The sequence below is a fragment of the Lissotriton vulgaris genome, chromosome 5 (genome assembly GCF_964263255.1).
Source record: "Lissotriton vulgaris chromosome 5, aLisVul1.2, whole genome shotgun sequence".
NCBI lineage: Eukaryota > Metazoa > Chordata > Amphibia > Caudata > Salamandridae > Lissotriton > Lissotriton vulgaris.
Window position 1 is genome coordinate 2,024,381,480 of NC_141693.1, and position 17,411 is coordinate 2,024,398,890.

The window sequence follows — 17,411 nt, forward strand, 5'->3', positions numbered from 1 at the left end:
GAGAGATAAGAAGGTGAGAAGTGATCTGAGACGTGGAGTAGTGAAGGACTCTGAGCATGGCAGAGGCATCAGTGGGAGCGAGAGAAGGTGAGAAGTGATCTGAGGCGTACATTATTGAAGGACTTTTAGCATGGCAGAGGTATCGGTGGGAGAGAGGAAGGTATGAAGTGATCTGAGACATACAGTGGCGAAGGATTCAGTGCATGCCAGAGTTTTCAGTGGGAAGGAGAGAGAAGAAAGTGAGAAATTATCTGAGACATGCAGTAGTGAAGGAGCGTGGCTGAAGGATGACGGTGATGCGGAAGGAAGGAAGGAAGGAAGGAAGCAGCAATCTGATTGTGAGAGTAATGGAGAACCAAGAACATGGCAGATGGATGTCCGGGTTGGTTCCCCCCTGGCTAGACGCGGAGTTCATCAGTCCCGGAAAATGATATTATTTGCAGAGATGAATGGCTAAAACAAGTGATAATGGAACCTCATGGATTCCCCTTAGAAAGAGTATCGTCCACACATCAAGGATCAGAAGATAGTGTTTTCATTAAACAGACACATTGGGCATACCACCTCCAAATACTGCATCCTGGTAGCAAACAGGGCAGATTGTCAGACATGGGAACACTCACACTCGAGAGATGTGGTCAGAAATGCTCCACTCATAATAGTGGAAGTAATGCCCAGTTGGCACAGGAACCCGGGGCTGCTAGCGAGGCTCTGTGGAGGATTTATCAGTTCTTAGCATATGCAGGGAAGCTCAAGAAAGGCGACTTAGTACACGGCCTGCTTGCTGCAAAGGAAGCACTGGATGTTCTCAGTAACAAGAGGTAGGATCTACCGGGAGCAATTCTGGGAGTCGGGAGCAAATATATCGTATTGCAGTGTATGCATGAAAGATCAGGCACAGGTGAGTGACAGTTACCAAGGACACCTCCAGAATGCGTGGAAGGATTGTCCAGCACTGTTCAGCCAAAGGTCTTCTAATTCCTCCACCTATTGAAATCTGAGAGAGCGCCGAGTGGGACCAGTGTGAAGAGTCCTGGCTGAAGTAGTTTTATTTAGCTCTCGTCAGACTGTCTGTGTTGACGCAGTGACTTGTACTTGCTTTGTATGAAAGCTGGATACTAGATTCTACTTCTTTCTCTGTTTCCAGTTGGTCCCAGGAGAGTGCAGCATGTTGGGAAAAGTGTAGATTGTGCAAACAGGGCAGGAGAGATTGTTGATTAAGGTGACAAATATAGTAGGAGAGGACAGGCCTAGAGGACCCTTTACCAAGGATATGAAACATCTGATCAGTTTAATGTGGGATAGCCAGCCAGAGGTGGCCGGTGAAAAGGCACCAGTGGTGAGGGACATCTTAGCCAGAATTAACACGATCACTCCTGCTTGAAGGCGTTTTTGTGATGACATTGTACTGCCACTCAGCAGCCCTCTCTTAGACAGCTTGTTGTGGTCTCTTTACTTCTGGACCTGACTTTTGATTCAGAAAGATCTGTGTTAATTGATAGAATACATACCTACATGTGAAGAATGTACTCGATGTGGGGTCACTATATGATGAAGCCTCTGACCTCTCTGCTCTCTCTTTCCCACAGCACGGATCCCAGCAAGAGCAGCATCCTCCCGTTCCGGGCCCTCAAGAGGCCTCTTGAGTTCCTGGGCCTCTTTGAAACCTCTCTCTGCCGCCTGACTCATATTCCAGCTTACAAAGTAAATGCTCAACTGTACAGTTTCACTCTACATCCCCTTGTAGTGCCCTTGAATGTGTGTATGTGAATTTCAGACAAGGGAGCAGCCAGAAAAATAAAATCCCCCTCTCCTTTATCCGTATGCCCAATGACACTGAGTGAGCAGGTTTAGCGAACAACCATGTCTCTTGTTTGGTTCCACGGTGACATCTTGAACATGATGTGGCCATATCGAACCTTTTACATCTACATTCTCGCTGAATTTGCACAACTATCCTTCCTCTCTGCCTTCCTTCCCTCTCTTATGCTTTTGTCCTTTTCTCATACACCCATACATTCATAACTCCATCTATCCTTCATGTCTTCATCCACCCATCCCCCTTTCTGTAATCTATGCTTATTTTCATCATTCCGCCCCTCTATCCATTATTCTACCCATCTCCCTTCCGTCAGTCCATGTACTGTCGTCGCTCCATCCACCTCTTTATCCACCAGGGCATCATCTAACTCTCCACCCATCCCTCACTTCCTGCTTTCTTTCCTCTTGTGTTCTCTTGTTGCATTTTTCCCATCCCCACAAAGCAAAGTCGGGATCCCCCTCTGACCCATGCCGCCAGCATTTCTGAAAGAAGTAGCCGACCTGGTGAGTCCTGGGCTAACAGAAATATTTAACTCCATGTTTGACTCTGGCAATTTTCCTTCCGTGTGGAAGGATACCTTCATCCTTCCGCTGCTAAAAAAAACCAACCTGGATGTGACTAACCCAAGCAATTACCGTCCAGTAGCCTGGTTGCCGCTGCCAGCTGAAATAATTGAAAAAATCATGAATATTCAATTAACCCAATTTATTCACGATAATAACTTGCTTGATCACTCACCAGTTTGGGTTTCGCCAAGAACACAGTACGGGAACGGCACTCATCAAAGCCACAGAGGAGATCAGAGCGGTGATGGATGGAGGAGGCACAGCTGCCCTTGTGCTCCTCGATCTGTCAGCCGCTTTTGATACTGTTGATCACTTGCTCTTGCAACAGCAGCTGGAGAGTTTGGGTGTCAGGGGTACAGCACTAACCCTACCTACTGTGCTCCTTTCTCAAGGACAGGAGATTAACAGTATTGGTTGATGGGTATCATTCAGAGCCTTATACCCTCCCGTGCGGAGTACCACAGGGCTCGTATTTGAGCCCTTCTCTTTTTAACGTCTATGTCTCCGAACTGGCTCCTCTGATCTGGGACTTCGGGTTCAGTCTGATGTCTTACGCTGATGACACCCAGATAATGGTGGCTGCATATAAAAATCAGGCTCCTCCTACTCAACAATTTCAGAACTGTATGTGTACTATAAACAGGTGGATGAGTAGACACTGTCTTAAACTCGACTCTGATAAAACAGAGGTCCTGATCTTTGGTAATATGCAGCCAAACTGGGGTAATCTGTGGTGGCCGGCAGAGATGGGAGAATCGCCAAAACCTGCGATCAAGGCTAAGAACCTGGGAGTGTGGTTTGACCACAAACTTTCGATTTCTCAGTACACAAACACTACTGTATCCGCCTCCCACTTCCTTATTAAGAAAATAAGGAAGATTCTTCCCTACATTCCCTTGGACACCAGAAACACTGTGGTACAACGCTAATTCAGTCTAAACTGGAGTACTGCAACGGGCTTTATCTAAACATACAGAAGCAGTGCTTAAAAAGCTTCAGACTGCTTTTCCTTCCAGCGTTGCAGACCAAAATCAAAGTGAACAAAAATAACATTTTAGAAGTTGCATTTCAGACTCATTGGCACCTACCCACCTCTCAAGCTGCTGAAGCCACTGGTTCATGACGTTTCTGATTTCAGACCATTCTCCCCTTTTCTCAGCCCGCCCGAATACTTCACTGCTGAACCTAGTGTATTTCTCTCAAGCCCTTCATGGGCTGATTTGGCCTGCCTTCAGAAAGTTCTCTTCACCTTCTTTGAGTAATATCAAGTTGTTCCCTATATCACAGTCCCCTCTCGCATCTGTGTGTGAATAGAGTAGTTCACCTAATCGCAACCCTCTAATCCTCATCACCAGCACCAGGAGGTTACACTGCCTCTGCTAAGTGTGACTGTTTGCTGCTCTCCAGATAGAACTCTTCCTCCTCTAGTGGATGCATGTGATGTCATGCATCAGGGGCATGCATGTAGTCTCATGCATTTGGTGTATGCATGCCATCTAATGCATCAAGTGTATGCATGCAATCTCTTAAATCGTGTATGCATGCAGTCTCATGCATCGAAGATAAGCATGTAATTTTAAGCATGGAGTATTTGCATGGAATCTCATGCATCAAGGGCATGCATGTAATCTCATGCATTGAGGGTATGCTTGGAATCTTATGAATCGAGGATATGCATGCAATCCCACGCATCAAGGGCATGCATGTAATCACATGCACCGTGTATGCATGCAATATCATAAATTGTGTATGCATGCAGTCTCATGCATCGAATGTTTCCATGCAATCTTATTTATCAAGGGTAAGTCTATGCATGCAGTCTCATGCATTGAAGATATGCATGTAATTATATGCATTAAGTGTTTGCATGGAATCTCATTAATTGAGGGTGTGCTTGGAATCTTATGAATCGAGGGTATGCATGTAACCTCATACATCGAGTGTTTGCATGCAAACTCATAAATCGAGTGTATGCATGCAATCTCATGTATCAAGTGTATGCATGCAATCTCATGCATAGTGTTTGCATGTACTCTCATGCATCGAGTGTATGCATGTAATCTCGTATCGAGTGTATGCATGCAATCTCATTCATCGAGTGTTTGCATGCAATCTCATAACTCGAGTGTATGCATGTAGTCTCATGTATCAAGTGTATGCATGTAATCTCATGTATCAAGTGTATGCATATAATCTAATTCATCAAGTGTATTCGTGCAATCTCATGCATGAGGGGCCCGATTTACAGAACTAACTTAAGACAACATCCTAAACTTACTACCATTTTGGTATTCACAGAAGGCAGTTACTCATTTCCGTATTCACAGAAGTTAGGAGTCCTAACTTTAGGACTCCTAAATGCCTTCTGTGAATACCGAAAGTCTTGAAGTTAGGATTTTTCTCAGTTTAGGAGTAGTAAAGTTAGGACTCCTAACTTCTGTGAATACCGAAATGAGTAAGTGCCTTCTGTGAATACCAAAATGAGTAAGTGCCATCTGTGAATACCAAAATGGTAGTAAGTTTAGGATTTGGTCTTAAGTTAGTTCTGTGAATCGTGCCCGAGGTCTCATAAATCGAGTGTATGCATGCAGTCTCATGCATCGAGTGTTTGCATGTAATCTTATTCGTCGAGTGTATGCCTGCAATGTCATGCATCAAATGTTTGCTTGTAATCTCATGCCTCGAGGGTATCATGTAGTCTTGTGCCTCGTGTGTATGCATGTAATTTGCTCCTCGACTCTTGCTTTTGTGCCCTGTTTGCTTCAGCTCAGACTACCTTTTCATAAGTATCCCTTCCCTACCCACAGGTGAGTGGGGATAAGAACGAGGAGCAGGTGCTGAATGCCATTGAAGTCTACACAGAGCACCGCCCAGAAATCACCTCTCGTGCCATCAATCTTTTGTTCGACATAGCCCGAATCGAGCGATGCAACCAGCTGTTGAGAGCACTTCAGGTGAGCAAATTAACTTTACGAATGGAGATTGTGCGCTCACACCATTTTGGGAATGCCTAGGGGTTAGCCAGCTCCAGAGTCACACTTCACTCTATGCACACCCACAAACGTCTAAGATTGCAGTGCTCCAGCATCATGCTGCACTCCAAAGGCTTCCTCAAATGTCTGCTGTTAGGGTGCTATAGAATCGCACAGAACTGTGGGTGCTTCCACAAACGCCTATAGAATAGGGAGCCGCAGAATCACACTGGACCTTTCACAGGCGCCTATTTGATATTTTGGGCTAGAATCACAATGCCCTCTTGATGCTTCCATTGACGCCTATCGGACATGGTGCTACAGAATCGCACTGCACTCCTGGTGCTTCGGTGCAGAACCTCACTGCCCTGTGGGTGCTTCAACAGAAGCCTTGGGATAGAGAGCTCCAGAATCTCACTGACCAGTGGGTGATTCCACAAACGCCTGTCGGACATGAAACTCCAGAATCACCCTACCCAGCAGGTGCATAGAGAACTCCAGAACCACATTGCAGTGTGAGGGCTTCGACAGACGCCTTGGGATAGGGAGCTCCAGAATATACCAACCAGTGGGTGCTTTCACAAACACCTATCGAACATGAAGCTCCAGAACAACACTGCCCTCTGAATGCTTCGACAGACGCCTAGTGAATCACACTGCACTCCGGGTGATCCAAAAGACACCTAAGGCTATGAAGCTCCAAAAACACCTCACCGCTTAGGTCCTTGCACTAATGCCATCTGGATAGGAAGCTCCTGAATCGCACTGCCCAGTGAGTGCTGGCACAAACAGGGAACTCTCCAATCCCACTGCAATCCAGGTGCTTCCACAGAGTCTTCACCCAGGTGATATCTAAGCTCTATGGTTCCCAGCATTTAGTGGAGAATGGCTACTATGTGCCAGGGGTTACTACCCCCCGCTCTGCGAATTGGCAAGGACCGGTGGCACCTGGGTGGCCCAGGGCCTGGTCCTGGCCGCGGACAGCTCGGGAGTACCAGTGGGGTAGCCCAGTTGGTCCAGACAGTGTTTTGAGAAGGAATCCCATGGGTTTACCGTGGCGTAGAACAGGAGGGTGTCCCTGCAGTTGCGGGCCCGCATCCGTGTTCTATCGCCGCAAGCAGGGAAGTCCATCACAGTGGTGATTGGTCTGCCCTGCGTTTTGGCTGGAAGGGGGTTGTGTTGGACTTGGCCCTTCTGGCAGGTTCACCCCTAGACTTTTTGCTTTTAATGGTGACCTGGTGATGGTGATTTTTGGGGACTGCGTACTTTCACTGTGTCCCAGTGGAAAGTGCGTGCGCACTCTGAGTGCATGTGATGAGATAGGCCTGCCCTCCCATAGGAATGCATGGGGAATGTATGTGTCCCTCGTAGTTCCTGATGCGTGGGGTGTACAGGTTCGAATTTGGTATGTGCGAATTTGTGAGAGTGAATGCTTCGCAATGATGTATGTGGCATGAGTGTGTCTTGTGTACAAATGCCACTTCTAGGAGTTGGCATATTAGTGTAAAATATGCCTGGCGTGTGATTGGCTGGAGCTGGCTGGTGAGCCTGGCTCCAGGAAGGCTGGATGGGTCTGCCCGGTGGTGAGTGGGAGATTAGCATGCTGATGGCTGGGGAGGAGTGTACCTGTGTCCTGAATGAGGCTGGGTTTTCCTCAGACAATGCTGGCTCCGCCCCCTGTGGTGCGACTGATGACCCTAGCCCTGCCAGTGAATGAAATGGGTGGTTGAGCCATCAAGAGTGCTCCAAAACCAGCTGCGACTGTTTTCTCCCCCACCCTGCACCTACAGACAAAGGAATGTGGTGTGTAAAAATGGGGCTGTGTCCCCACAGATGTTGTTCTCTTCCAGGATCCTGCCTGAGGGGGCTGCTGCTGTTGCTGGACCAGAGGACCGCCACTTGGACTGTCTCCTTGCCTGGAGACCCAGTGAGCTGGCTCTGGGCCCAGCTTTGCCCCCCTGCCTTACTGAAGGACTTTGCCTGGACTTTGCTGGCTTCCAGCGCCTGGAAGCGCTGCATCTTGTCCCCTAGCGCTTGGGAGCGCTTGATTTCGGCCCCTAGCGCTTAATAGCGCTTTATTTGCTACTTTTGCGCAGGAGGCGCTTGAAAAATTCATCTAGCGCTTTTTGGTCCTCAGCTGGTGCCCACCCGGCGTTTGCCCGTCTACCTGTGCCGATTTGGGAATCCCCTGGCAGGTGCACACCCTACCAGGGACCTTGTGCCGTGTTTATGCCCCCGAGCGAGTGCCCACCTCGCCTTATATTTAATTAGAGGCCGATGCCCAGCCGGCATTGCCCCCGAGGAATTGTGAATAGCGACTTCACCGCCGCAGCCCGGGAGACCCTGCCGGGCCGCCGCGCTGCCTACGGCGACCCGGAAGTCCCGCCTCCATACCCCCAGGGCCGCGCTGCCATGGGCGGCCCTGAAGCGGAAGTCAGGCGGAGTGCAGCGTGACGGGGCCAGGCGGGAGACGAAGGAAGCAGTCTGCCTTGTCCTGCCGGGGCTCCCGAGGGAGGGAAGAGCCCCGGACCTCTGCCGCAGCTAGGAGGAAAGCCGACCGAGCGCCAGGACGCCGCCAGAGCCCCGAGGAGAGGGAGCTCCCGACCAGCGTCCCCGAACAACCGGTGAGTGCAGCTCAGAGGGGAAAGGGGGGCCGTCGGGGCACATTGCCGGTGCCCGCGCCCCCCCTCTCTGGTGTGTAGGGCCTGTTGAGGCTCAGGGGGCGTATCTCTGTGTTCGAGCCCCCGAGCGGGGCTCCTACGTTGCCGGCATTTCCTGGGGCCAGTGTGAGATAGAGTCCCCCGTGAGGGACTCCAACAACCAGCTGCATTTTCTTGTGAGCCCCGAGAGGCTCAAAGGGGGCACAATTGTTTTACGAGCCCTGAGAGGCTAAGGAGGGCTATTCTGTTGGCATAGAACCCTGAGAGGCTCGAGGCAGGCACCTCATTTGTTTTCAGGAGCCCAGAGGAGCTCAAAAGCGCCACAGTTATTCAGGGCCCAGTGAGGGCTCTAGGGGGTATCACTTGTTTGTAGAGCCCAAAGGGTCTCAGGGGACACTCATTTCACCAGAGCCTGTGAGGCTCCAACGTTGCCCCCATCAGTATTGTCACAGCTGCCCAGCACTTCGTGGGCAGCTGCCACGTTTAGTCCCCTGACACTGGGACACAGGGGGTCCTAGCCCCAACAAGGCCAGAGGGCATAGGGACAGTCACAGGTGGTGACTTATGTGAGTTGGCGCAATTGTTCTTTAATATCACCGCTGAATGTGTTGTTAATGCATCATGTGTTTTCCTTTCTTGATACACCTCTGAATGTTTGTAGGCATCATGTGTTCTCCTGTGTTGCACCGCTGAATGTGTTGTTTATGCATCATGTGCCTTGTTCCTTACACCTCTGAATGTATGTTATGCATCATGTGTTATGTGCTTACACCCCTACAGGTATTGTGATACTTAGGTGGTTGTTCTTGCTAGTACAGGTGGTGCTAGTGAGTTCCTAGTTCCCTGCGTGACCTGTTCCTAAGGTGGTTAGGATTGCGTAGGTGCTACTTAACCTTTACCAGTGATTACTGGTTATGTGCTTTATGTTCTATTTTGATGCTAAAGTGAATATTATTCTATGTCCTAAGTGCTAATTCTACCTAGTGCTAAGTTCTAAAAGTGCCTATTCCTGACAGTGGTCCATGTGGCCCTGTCTTGTACATATCTTTTGTAAATTCTGCCCGTGCCTGTTGGCACATTGTAAAGTGTGTGTTTTATCTAATGTGTTTTGGTGTAATACAAAGGATATTTTTATATATAACCTTGTGTGGAGTTTCCTTTGTGGTGGGCCTTGGGTGTTGTTGCTGGGGTGCGTGCGCAAATACTTAACTCATATCGCCTCCAAGTTTAGCCTTGCTGCTCGCGCCACGTTACCTAGAGGGTGAGCAGGGGTTATCTTGGCGTGTAACTCCCTTGCCATGACTTAGGAGTGGTGGTCTCTGACTGACTTTGGCGCAAGCCCTGGCCAGCCAGGGATCCCATTTCTAACAGCGCCCAACTGTTCACCGCTGCTGCCCGAGTTCGCCGCTTCCCTTGATTAGTTTGTAGTACTCCTACCGTATTTTGCTTTTCTTTCTGTGCCCTGTAATTGCGTAATTGTGCCACTGCTTTGTATTCTGTGCCCCCTCGCCGCCCTTAGCGCCCTTCTATCTCCAGCTCTGTGATCCCCCCAGCTCCCCGCCGCTGCTCCCCTGCGGTTCGCCCCTTCTTCTCCTCTGTGCCCTCTCCCCCCCTCCGATTCGCTGCCCCACTCCCACCTCCCAGCTGCTCCTCCCCCCCACTGGCGAGGACTGCACGTACGCGCAGCGGGCGAGCCAAAGGCGCGCCAAAGGCAAACCCGTCTACGCCCATCCACGCCTGGACCGCGCCCAGCGCCAGGACCCCTGGCCCCCGACGATGCCAGCCCACACGACGGACTTACGAGGCCGCCACCCTCCACGCTCTCAACGCCGGCCGGAACCCCGCCTGCTACCAAGCCACCCCGAAACGCATCCGCGGACCCTTCACCTGCCAAGCCTGCAAGTTTACCTGCCTCCGAACCTGCACTGCACCCGCCAAGCCAGACACCAGCAACAATCACCTCAAGTGCATCCTGCTCAACACCCGCTCCGTCCACAGACACGCCATCAAACTCTGGAACCTGCTCGACACAACTTCACCAAACGTCGCCTTCCTCACGGAAACCTGGATGAGCGCCTCCTCAGCGCCCGACATCGCCATAGCCATTCCGGATGGATACAAGATCACCCAGCTGGACTGCATCAACCAAACCGGAGGAGGCATCGCAATCGTCCACAAAAACACCATCCGAATCACGACCAACTCCGACGACAACCTCACCGCCGCCGCGCACCTTCACTTCCAGATACACACCGACCCCAAGTCCACCCTCAGAGGCACTCTCATCTCAGACCCCCGGGACCACGCACACAATTCAGCGAAGCCATCGCGCACTTAGTCAGCCAGCACGCCCTAACCTCCTCAGACTACATCCTCCTAGGGGACCTCAACTTCCACCTGGAGAACAACAATGATAGCAACACCACCGCCCTACTGGACAACCTCGCCAACCTCGAAAGCAACTGGTGAACACCCCCACCCACTACGCCGGCCACACGCTTGACCCCGTCTTCTCCTCCAGCAAGCATGTCTCCTTCATCCACTACACTGGACAGATCACAGCTGCGTCCACTTCGACTTCAGGAGAACCACGACCCACCACCACCCTCAGCAGCCTCCCGAAGAAACTTGAGCAAAATAACCTCCGACCAGCTCACCACCTCCCTCAGCCAGAACCCTCCCACCAACACGACGGACCCCAACGAAGCAGCCCGCAACCTCACACAGTGGCTCACTAACTGCGCCAATGACCTTGCACCGCTGAAAACTCCTCCCAGCAGACCCGGCAGCAAGAAAGCCTCCTCGTTCACCAACGACCTAAAAAACTCCAAGCAATCCTGCCGCACCCTCGAGATAGCCTGGCGCCACGACCAGTCTACAGAAACCATGACAGCCCTCAAGAACGCCATCCGTAAACACTGTCAGCTGATCCGAACCACCAAGAGGGCAACAACTAGACAACAGCGCCCACAACAGTCTTCAGCATCATCAAAGAGTTCTCCAACCCCGACGCCTGCAACAACGACATCATACCCTCACAAGACCTCTGTGACTCACTCGCCTCGTTCTTCCACCGCAAGATCGCCAACATACAAAACAGCTTCGGCACACAGACCACGCACCCAACCACTGAACCAGCGCCCCCCACCACCACCCTCTGCACCTGGACCTAGATCAGCACCGAAGACACCACCTGCATGATGAACACCATCCACTCCGGGTCCCCAACTGACCCCTGCCCACACCACATCTTCAACAAGGCCGACTCCACCATCGCACCCAAACTCCGGGACATCATCAACACCTCCTTCGCAACTGCTACCTTCCCGCAGAGCTGGAAACATGCCGAGCTCAGCGCCCTCCTGACGAAACCCACCGCGGACCCCAAGGACCTCAAGAACTTCCGCCCCATCTCGCTCCTCCCCTTTCCTGCCAAAGTCATCGAGAAGACCGTCAACAAACAACTCGCTGCCTTCCTCAAGACAAACGGATCCCTCGACCCCTCGCAGTCCGGCTTCCGAGCAAACCACAGCACCGAGACCACCCTCATCGCAGCTACCGACGAAATCAGATCCCTGCTCGACAACGGGGAAACAGCTGCCCTCATCTTCCTGGATCTCTCAGCATCATTCGACACCGTATCCCACCGCACACTAATACAGCACCTCAGCAACACCGGAATCCAAGGGAAGGCCCTGGAGTGGATCATCTCGTTCCTCTCCGGAAGAACCTAGAGAGTCCGCCTCCCCCTTCCGATCCGCGGCCTCCGAGGTTATCTGCGGCGTACCCCAAGGACCCTCGCTCAGCCCCACCCTCTTCAACGTATACATGAGCCCCCTCGCAGCCATCGCACGCCAACACAACCTTAACATCATTTCCTACGCTGACGACACCCAGCTGATCCTCTCCCTCACCAACGACCCCGCTACCGCCAAACCCAGCCTCCAGGAAAGAATGAAAGACGTTGCGGAGTGGATGAAGACCAGCCGACTGAAACTGAACTCAGACAAGACGGAAGTTCTCATCCTCGGACCATCTCCCTCTGCCTGGGACGACTCCTGGTGGCCCCCTGCACTGCTCACCGCCCTCAAGGCAACGGACCACGCACGCAACCTGGGCTTCATCCTGGACTCCTCCCTAACGATGACCAAACAAGTCAACGCTGTCTCGGCATCCTGCTTCAACACCCTGCGCATGCTCCGGAAGATCTTCCGGTGGATCCCCACCAAAACCAGGAAGACGGTCACCCAGGCCCTCGTCACCAGCCGACTAGACTACGGGAACACTCTCTACGCTGGGACCCCAGCCAAACTACAGAAAAGACTCCAGCGCATACAGAACGCTTCTGCACGACTCATCCTGGACATCCCCTGACAAAGCCACATCTCTGCCCATCTGAGAGACCTGCACTGGCTCCCCGTCAGCAAGAGGATCACGTTCAGACTCCTCATTCACGCACACAAGGCTCTCTACGACATGGGCCCCAAATACCTCAACGATCGCCTCACATTCTACACACCCACCCGCCCGCTCCGTTCCGCCAGCCTCGCCCTCGCCACAATCCCACGAATTCGCAGGGCCACCGCCGGAGGAAGATCCTTCTCCTACCTGGCGGCCAAGACGTGGAACTCCCTCCCCACCCACCTACGGCTGACCCAAGACCATCTCTCCTTCAGGAAACAATTCAAGACCTGGCTATTTGAGCCGTAGCGGATCCCCCACCCTCCCAGCGCCTTGAGACCCTAGCGGGTGAGTAGCGCGCTATACAAATATGCTTGATTGATTGATTGACAAGTATTTAGTGACAAGTGCAGATTATCACAGTCACCCCAGTGGGGCGTAGAAGCACAACTCAGTGAGTCAATCTTAGCCCTGGATTTCTTCTGATAGTTCGTTTCAAGTCAGTGTGCTCATCTTCCTTTAGGCGTGTCTCAGTGTACACCAGTCCTTACAGGTCAGGGGTGGAGACTGGTGTAGCCTGTGGTTACAGTAGTAGCTTCATGATGTCAATGTTGCAGTTCAGTTCTGAGTGCCCTGGCCCGACCTCACCAGCGGTGGTGGTCTCTGCATCTGCTCAGGTTCCCACTTGTGAAATGCATGTATGGCCTCCCTAACTTGTGGCCCACAAAGAGAGGTAGAGGGACCCCTTACAATGCTGATCACTGCTGGCTCTCGCTCTGGTACTGTCTGGTTTTTCTGAGTGCTCTAACTGGGAAGATGCTGGGCTTCTTCTTCACAGTCACTCCTCCTGCAGGACCAGGCTGAATCCTCCCCTCTCTCATTTTGGAGGAACACTTTTAGGCACTTAACAGCCCTCAGCTCCTCTAGCTCAAGGTGCAGACCTCAGGTGATGCCGCCTCACCTCCGGGACTCTAATCGAAGTTCAGCCCGTGTTACACAGGAGCTATTCAAGTACCTGCCGAGGCCAGGAATCAAGAAATAGTTGAGACTGGAACAAAGTGTGTAGGCTTGAGAGACACTTTCGTACACGTTTTTTAACAGGGTATTTGGATCCATTGTCTGAAACTTCAATAATTGGTTTGGGATTGTTCTCTCTGAAGTGACAATTTGAGGCTGCTCTCCAGACACAGCCTTTATTTAAAGTGGTGCTTTTCACAGCAGTGGGGATTACCAAGCCAAAGAACCCAAGAGCAGGCGCGCCATCACATTGGGACAGTGAAGCATTGTTCCCTCCACCCAGCGATGATCCACCTTTCTAAAGCAGAAATCAGGGACAGATAAAAGGGCAGGCCTGACCTCGAAACTTCCTTCCCTTGAACAACAGAAACTTCTTCACCCCCTCACCATCCACAAACCAGGCTACAGTTCACAACCTCACCAGCAAAGGGGTCCCTCTACCAGGTCAAATCAGAGATGAAGAGGGAACAACCAGGATTACGAGAGAGCCTGGCAGGCAGTCAATGCTCTGCCCACAAGAACGTGCACGTATAAGGGAGGATTTTATTTTTCCGTTAAGCCTGGCAGGAGATTACTTTGGACAGATGGGTCTTGTACGATATAAAACAGAAATACATCCATATATTGTGCCTGAAAAAAGAGAATTGCGAACAACTCTCCAAATTGAAAGGAGCAATAACAGAATTGTTTTACCAGGGAGCAATAGAAGTCACTCCCCGTGTAAAATGCAGAAAGGGTTCCACTCCAGAATTTGTCTTAGATTCACAAAATCTAGAGATTAGCACCCAATTTTAGACCGTAGAAAACTAAACATATGCATGAAAAAACAGGAATTTTGAATGGCCACACTGCAGGGGATGCTCCCTTTCATAAAAGAAGATTTTTCTGGTCTCAATGGATTTGGGAGACGCCGGTTTCAACAGACCGATTCATCCCAGCCACACGAAGTACAAGCGCTTCATGGAAAATGGACTGAAAACCTCGCCAAGAATGATCACCAGCTGTATGGCACCTGTAGCCGCCTATCTAGGATGCCAAGATATCTATTTACTAGGAAGATTGGCTGTTTAAATTTCAGTCGTATGGTAATGCATGCAAGATGGTACAGGAAACATCTCTCTTTTTACCAAGTAGTTCTGTAAGGAGTGTCTCTACAAATGTTCTGATTTTCACCATCTTTGTTTATTTTAGCTTTTCCTTTGATGTGACGATTATTGCACTATGAACACGCTTCCAAGTCCTCATTCTTTCTTTATATGGTCCCCAAATGTTCTATCCACCTTGCTTATTTGCACTTTCCTCTATATCTGAGATCCTTCTCTCTGCCTTGCTCAGTCTTTCTGATTGACTGTGTAGCCTTCCAGAGAGATTGTCTACTCTCAGAGTTAGTGTATTAATCTTTCCATCTTTAGAGTGTAAACTTTGCCTCATGTCTTTCAACATTGGATTCATGCCCTCGTCTTGTGAGACTGCCATGTGGGACTTTGGTGTTTTGTTGGGAAATTCTGCATCATGTTGCCACTCTGTCCTTCTCCGATTAAAGTTCAGTTTTAGCTAATTATTATCTGTTTTTCCCATTTTGATGTTGTCTTTGTGCGCTAATAGCCTGGGTGTACACTGATCATTCCTCTTTCTCAGCATTGGCTATATATTGCACTCAGATTACCCCTTAGTGGCTCCCCAAGGACATATCTGCAGTGGTTGGTGCAATTGTTACTCTTCGGGATCCACTTCGCCTACTTCTGACTTGCAGCACATGGATGTTATGAAGCAGCAGCGAATGGCTTTCAAGAGGTAACCACTCTGTATGCAGTTCCACTCGCCCTTTAGGGCCTTTCAGGGGATTTCAGTGGGAGGCTCTGTTCCTGTCTATGTTTTTAGTTGCATTCGAGGTGTGCACCATTAAACAGCGTAGTGCACCTAGTTTTCATGCGTATCATCCTTCAGTGGACCTAATGGTATATGGCAATCTTTCAAGACCATACTACGATTATGCAGCACATCAGTGGTGGTCAGTCTGGGGCTCCCATGTGGGTCCACAACCAGTCCAGAACCAGCACCAATCGCTCTCTGTTGCCGTCCGTCGAAGGGTGCATACATTCCTCCCACCAGTACTAGCCGCCACTCGCTCACCTTTCCTCACTTGGTAGGCTCAACGTTGGGAGATGGCACTTCTCCAAGAGTGAGTTTCCTCTGTATACGAATGCTCCCTTTTGTGTTGAGCAGTCCTTGTAAGGTGCTGCCGGGCTTTCTTTCATTTATTCCGTTCCATTGATGCCGAATGCTGAAGGATATTCAAAGGATTATCCCGACAGTCTTGGGGAGGCATGTGACAGTGCAGCCATCCTGCTGTTCAACCCCCACTGTCGAAAAGCTTTGACAGACATATACAGCACTGCTTCAGATCTGTACCGGAAGAGACGGACTCCAGGGAGCCTTTCAACTGGTCTTTTTAAAAATATTAAACTAAGGCGACCCCAACAGTTTGGCTGCAGTTCTTCTCCAGGATAACTGTATTCTTTTATCTTATTGGCCGGGAACAATCTGTATTCCGTTAATATATGATGTAAAAGAACATTGCTGCTTACAAATTATTGAATCATTGATAAGTTATTACTCAACATGTAGATTGCTGGCGTACTTAGTCATTGGTTGAGCCCAATTGATGTTCTGTCTATTAGCGATAAGTTGCCACGTTGGCTATTTTTTTCTTTTTTAAGTTTTATATAGCGCTGGCTAGACCCGGAGGTATCAGAGCGCTTTACATGAGCATCAGATCATAGTTACAGGTTACATCGTTAGAAAGGTTACACAATTCTTAGAGCAAGGCAACATAGTTTAACATGGCAACATTTCTAAGGGGAAACGAAGGCAAGGTGAGAGATTCAGGGGAGGGGGGTCGGAGTAGGGAAAGTAGACAGATAATGAAGGCGGGAAAGAGGAGGGGAGGGTGAGAGACACAGCATGGGGGGGGAAGGGTGACGGGGACACAAACCGGTAGACGAGTCAAGGCAATGTCCAAAGTCCAGTAAGCTGTGATCCCAGGGAAAGTGGTATCCCTTCCCTATCTCTATCGCGAGAGGCTCCCTTTATGCTCTGGACTCTCTCAGAGGGGTCTCTGAGACTCCAAGGCCTACATACTGGATCCTTCCCCATTGAGATACTCGTGCCCCATTTTTGGGAGAAAACAGTGCTTTTCATGTAGACACAGGAATAGGTTGCCACATAAATTAAACAAAACTGGCAGGGATGCATCCTGTTTAAGGCCTTCTAGGTGGTAAATTCTCTTGATGAGGTTTGGTTTCTTACCTCTTTGAGATTGGACCTATGTTCTGTGTAGTCGTTTCATGACGATCATTAACCAGGGGTCTAAGTCGAACATCCTCAATTTATATAAAAGGAAATCTCTGTTTAGCTGCTCAAATGTGTTGTAAATGTAAATGTACAGGAATTTATATAGCGCAAATCACCAAGCGGTTTCTAAGCGCTTGCTTAGGGAACCCGTCCTGGTATTCCCCTGTGAGATAACCCCGGCAGGGTATCCGCAAGGTGAAAGCCAGGCATTCCGCCGCGAGGGTCCGTTGTGAAGATTAAGCAAGCTATTGCCCAGAGTCGCAGAGTGTGAACCCGTGAATCGAGTAGGCACCGGAGCGAGAATTGTCGAGTCCATGGACATTTTAGGACTCAAGACCCCGCCGAGCCGGGAATTGAACCCTGGTCCCGGGCTGATCTCTGCTTCCAGGTCTGCCTCCTCTAACCAGTGAGCCACACTTCTCCACTGTTGCTACAATTGACAAAGCAACAGTACAGATTTCTGTGTCTCACCACAAAATGGAATTTCCCTTATAATGATATAAAAAATGTCACGTTTAGTAAGAGGATCTGAAACCTGCTGGCGGTTACAATGACACCTGCTGGCTTTCAGTGTCAAGCCAGTTCTTACTAAGGGGTAAAGGTGTATTTGGTAAAAACT

The 17,411-nt window shown here is 50.2% G+C and overlaps 1 protein-coding gene across 2 annotated transcripts in view; it reads left to right on the plus strand.

The window, feature by feature from the left end:
* Positions 1 to 17,411, plus strand: part of ZER1 (zyg-11 related cell cycle regulator) — a 275,316-nt gene that overhangs the window by 143,268 nt on the left and 114,637 nt on the right. For both annotated transcript variants that reach the window (XM_086924883.1, XM_086924884.1), the window contains exons 6-7: positions 1,590 to 1,704; positions 5,196 to 5,342. In XM_086924883.1, coding sequence (XP_086781009.1) covers positions 1,590 to 1,704; positions 5,196 to 5,342 — 262 coding nt within the window. The remainder of the gene's footprint in view (positions 1 to 1,589; positions 1,705 to 5,195; positions 5,343 to 17,411) is intronic.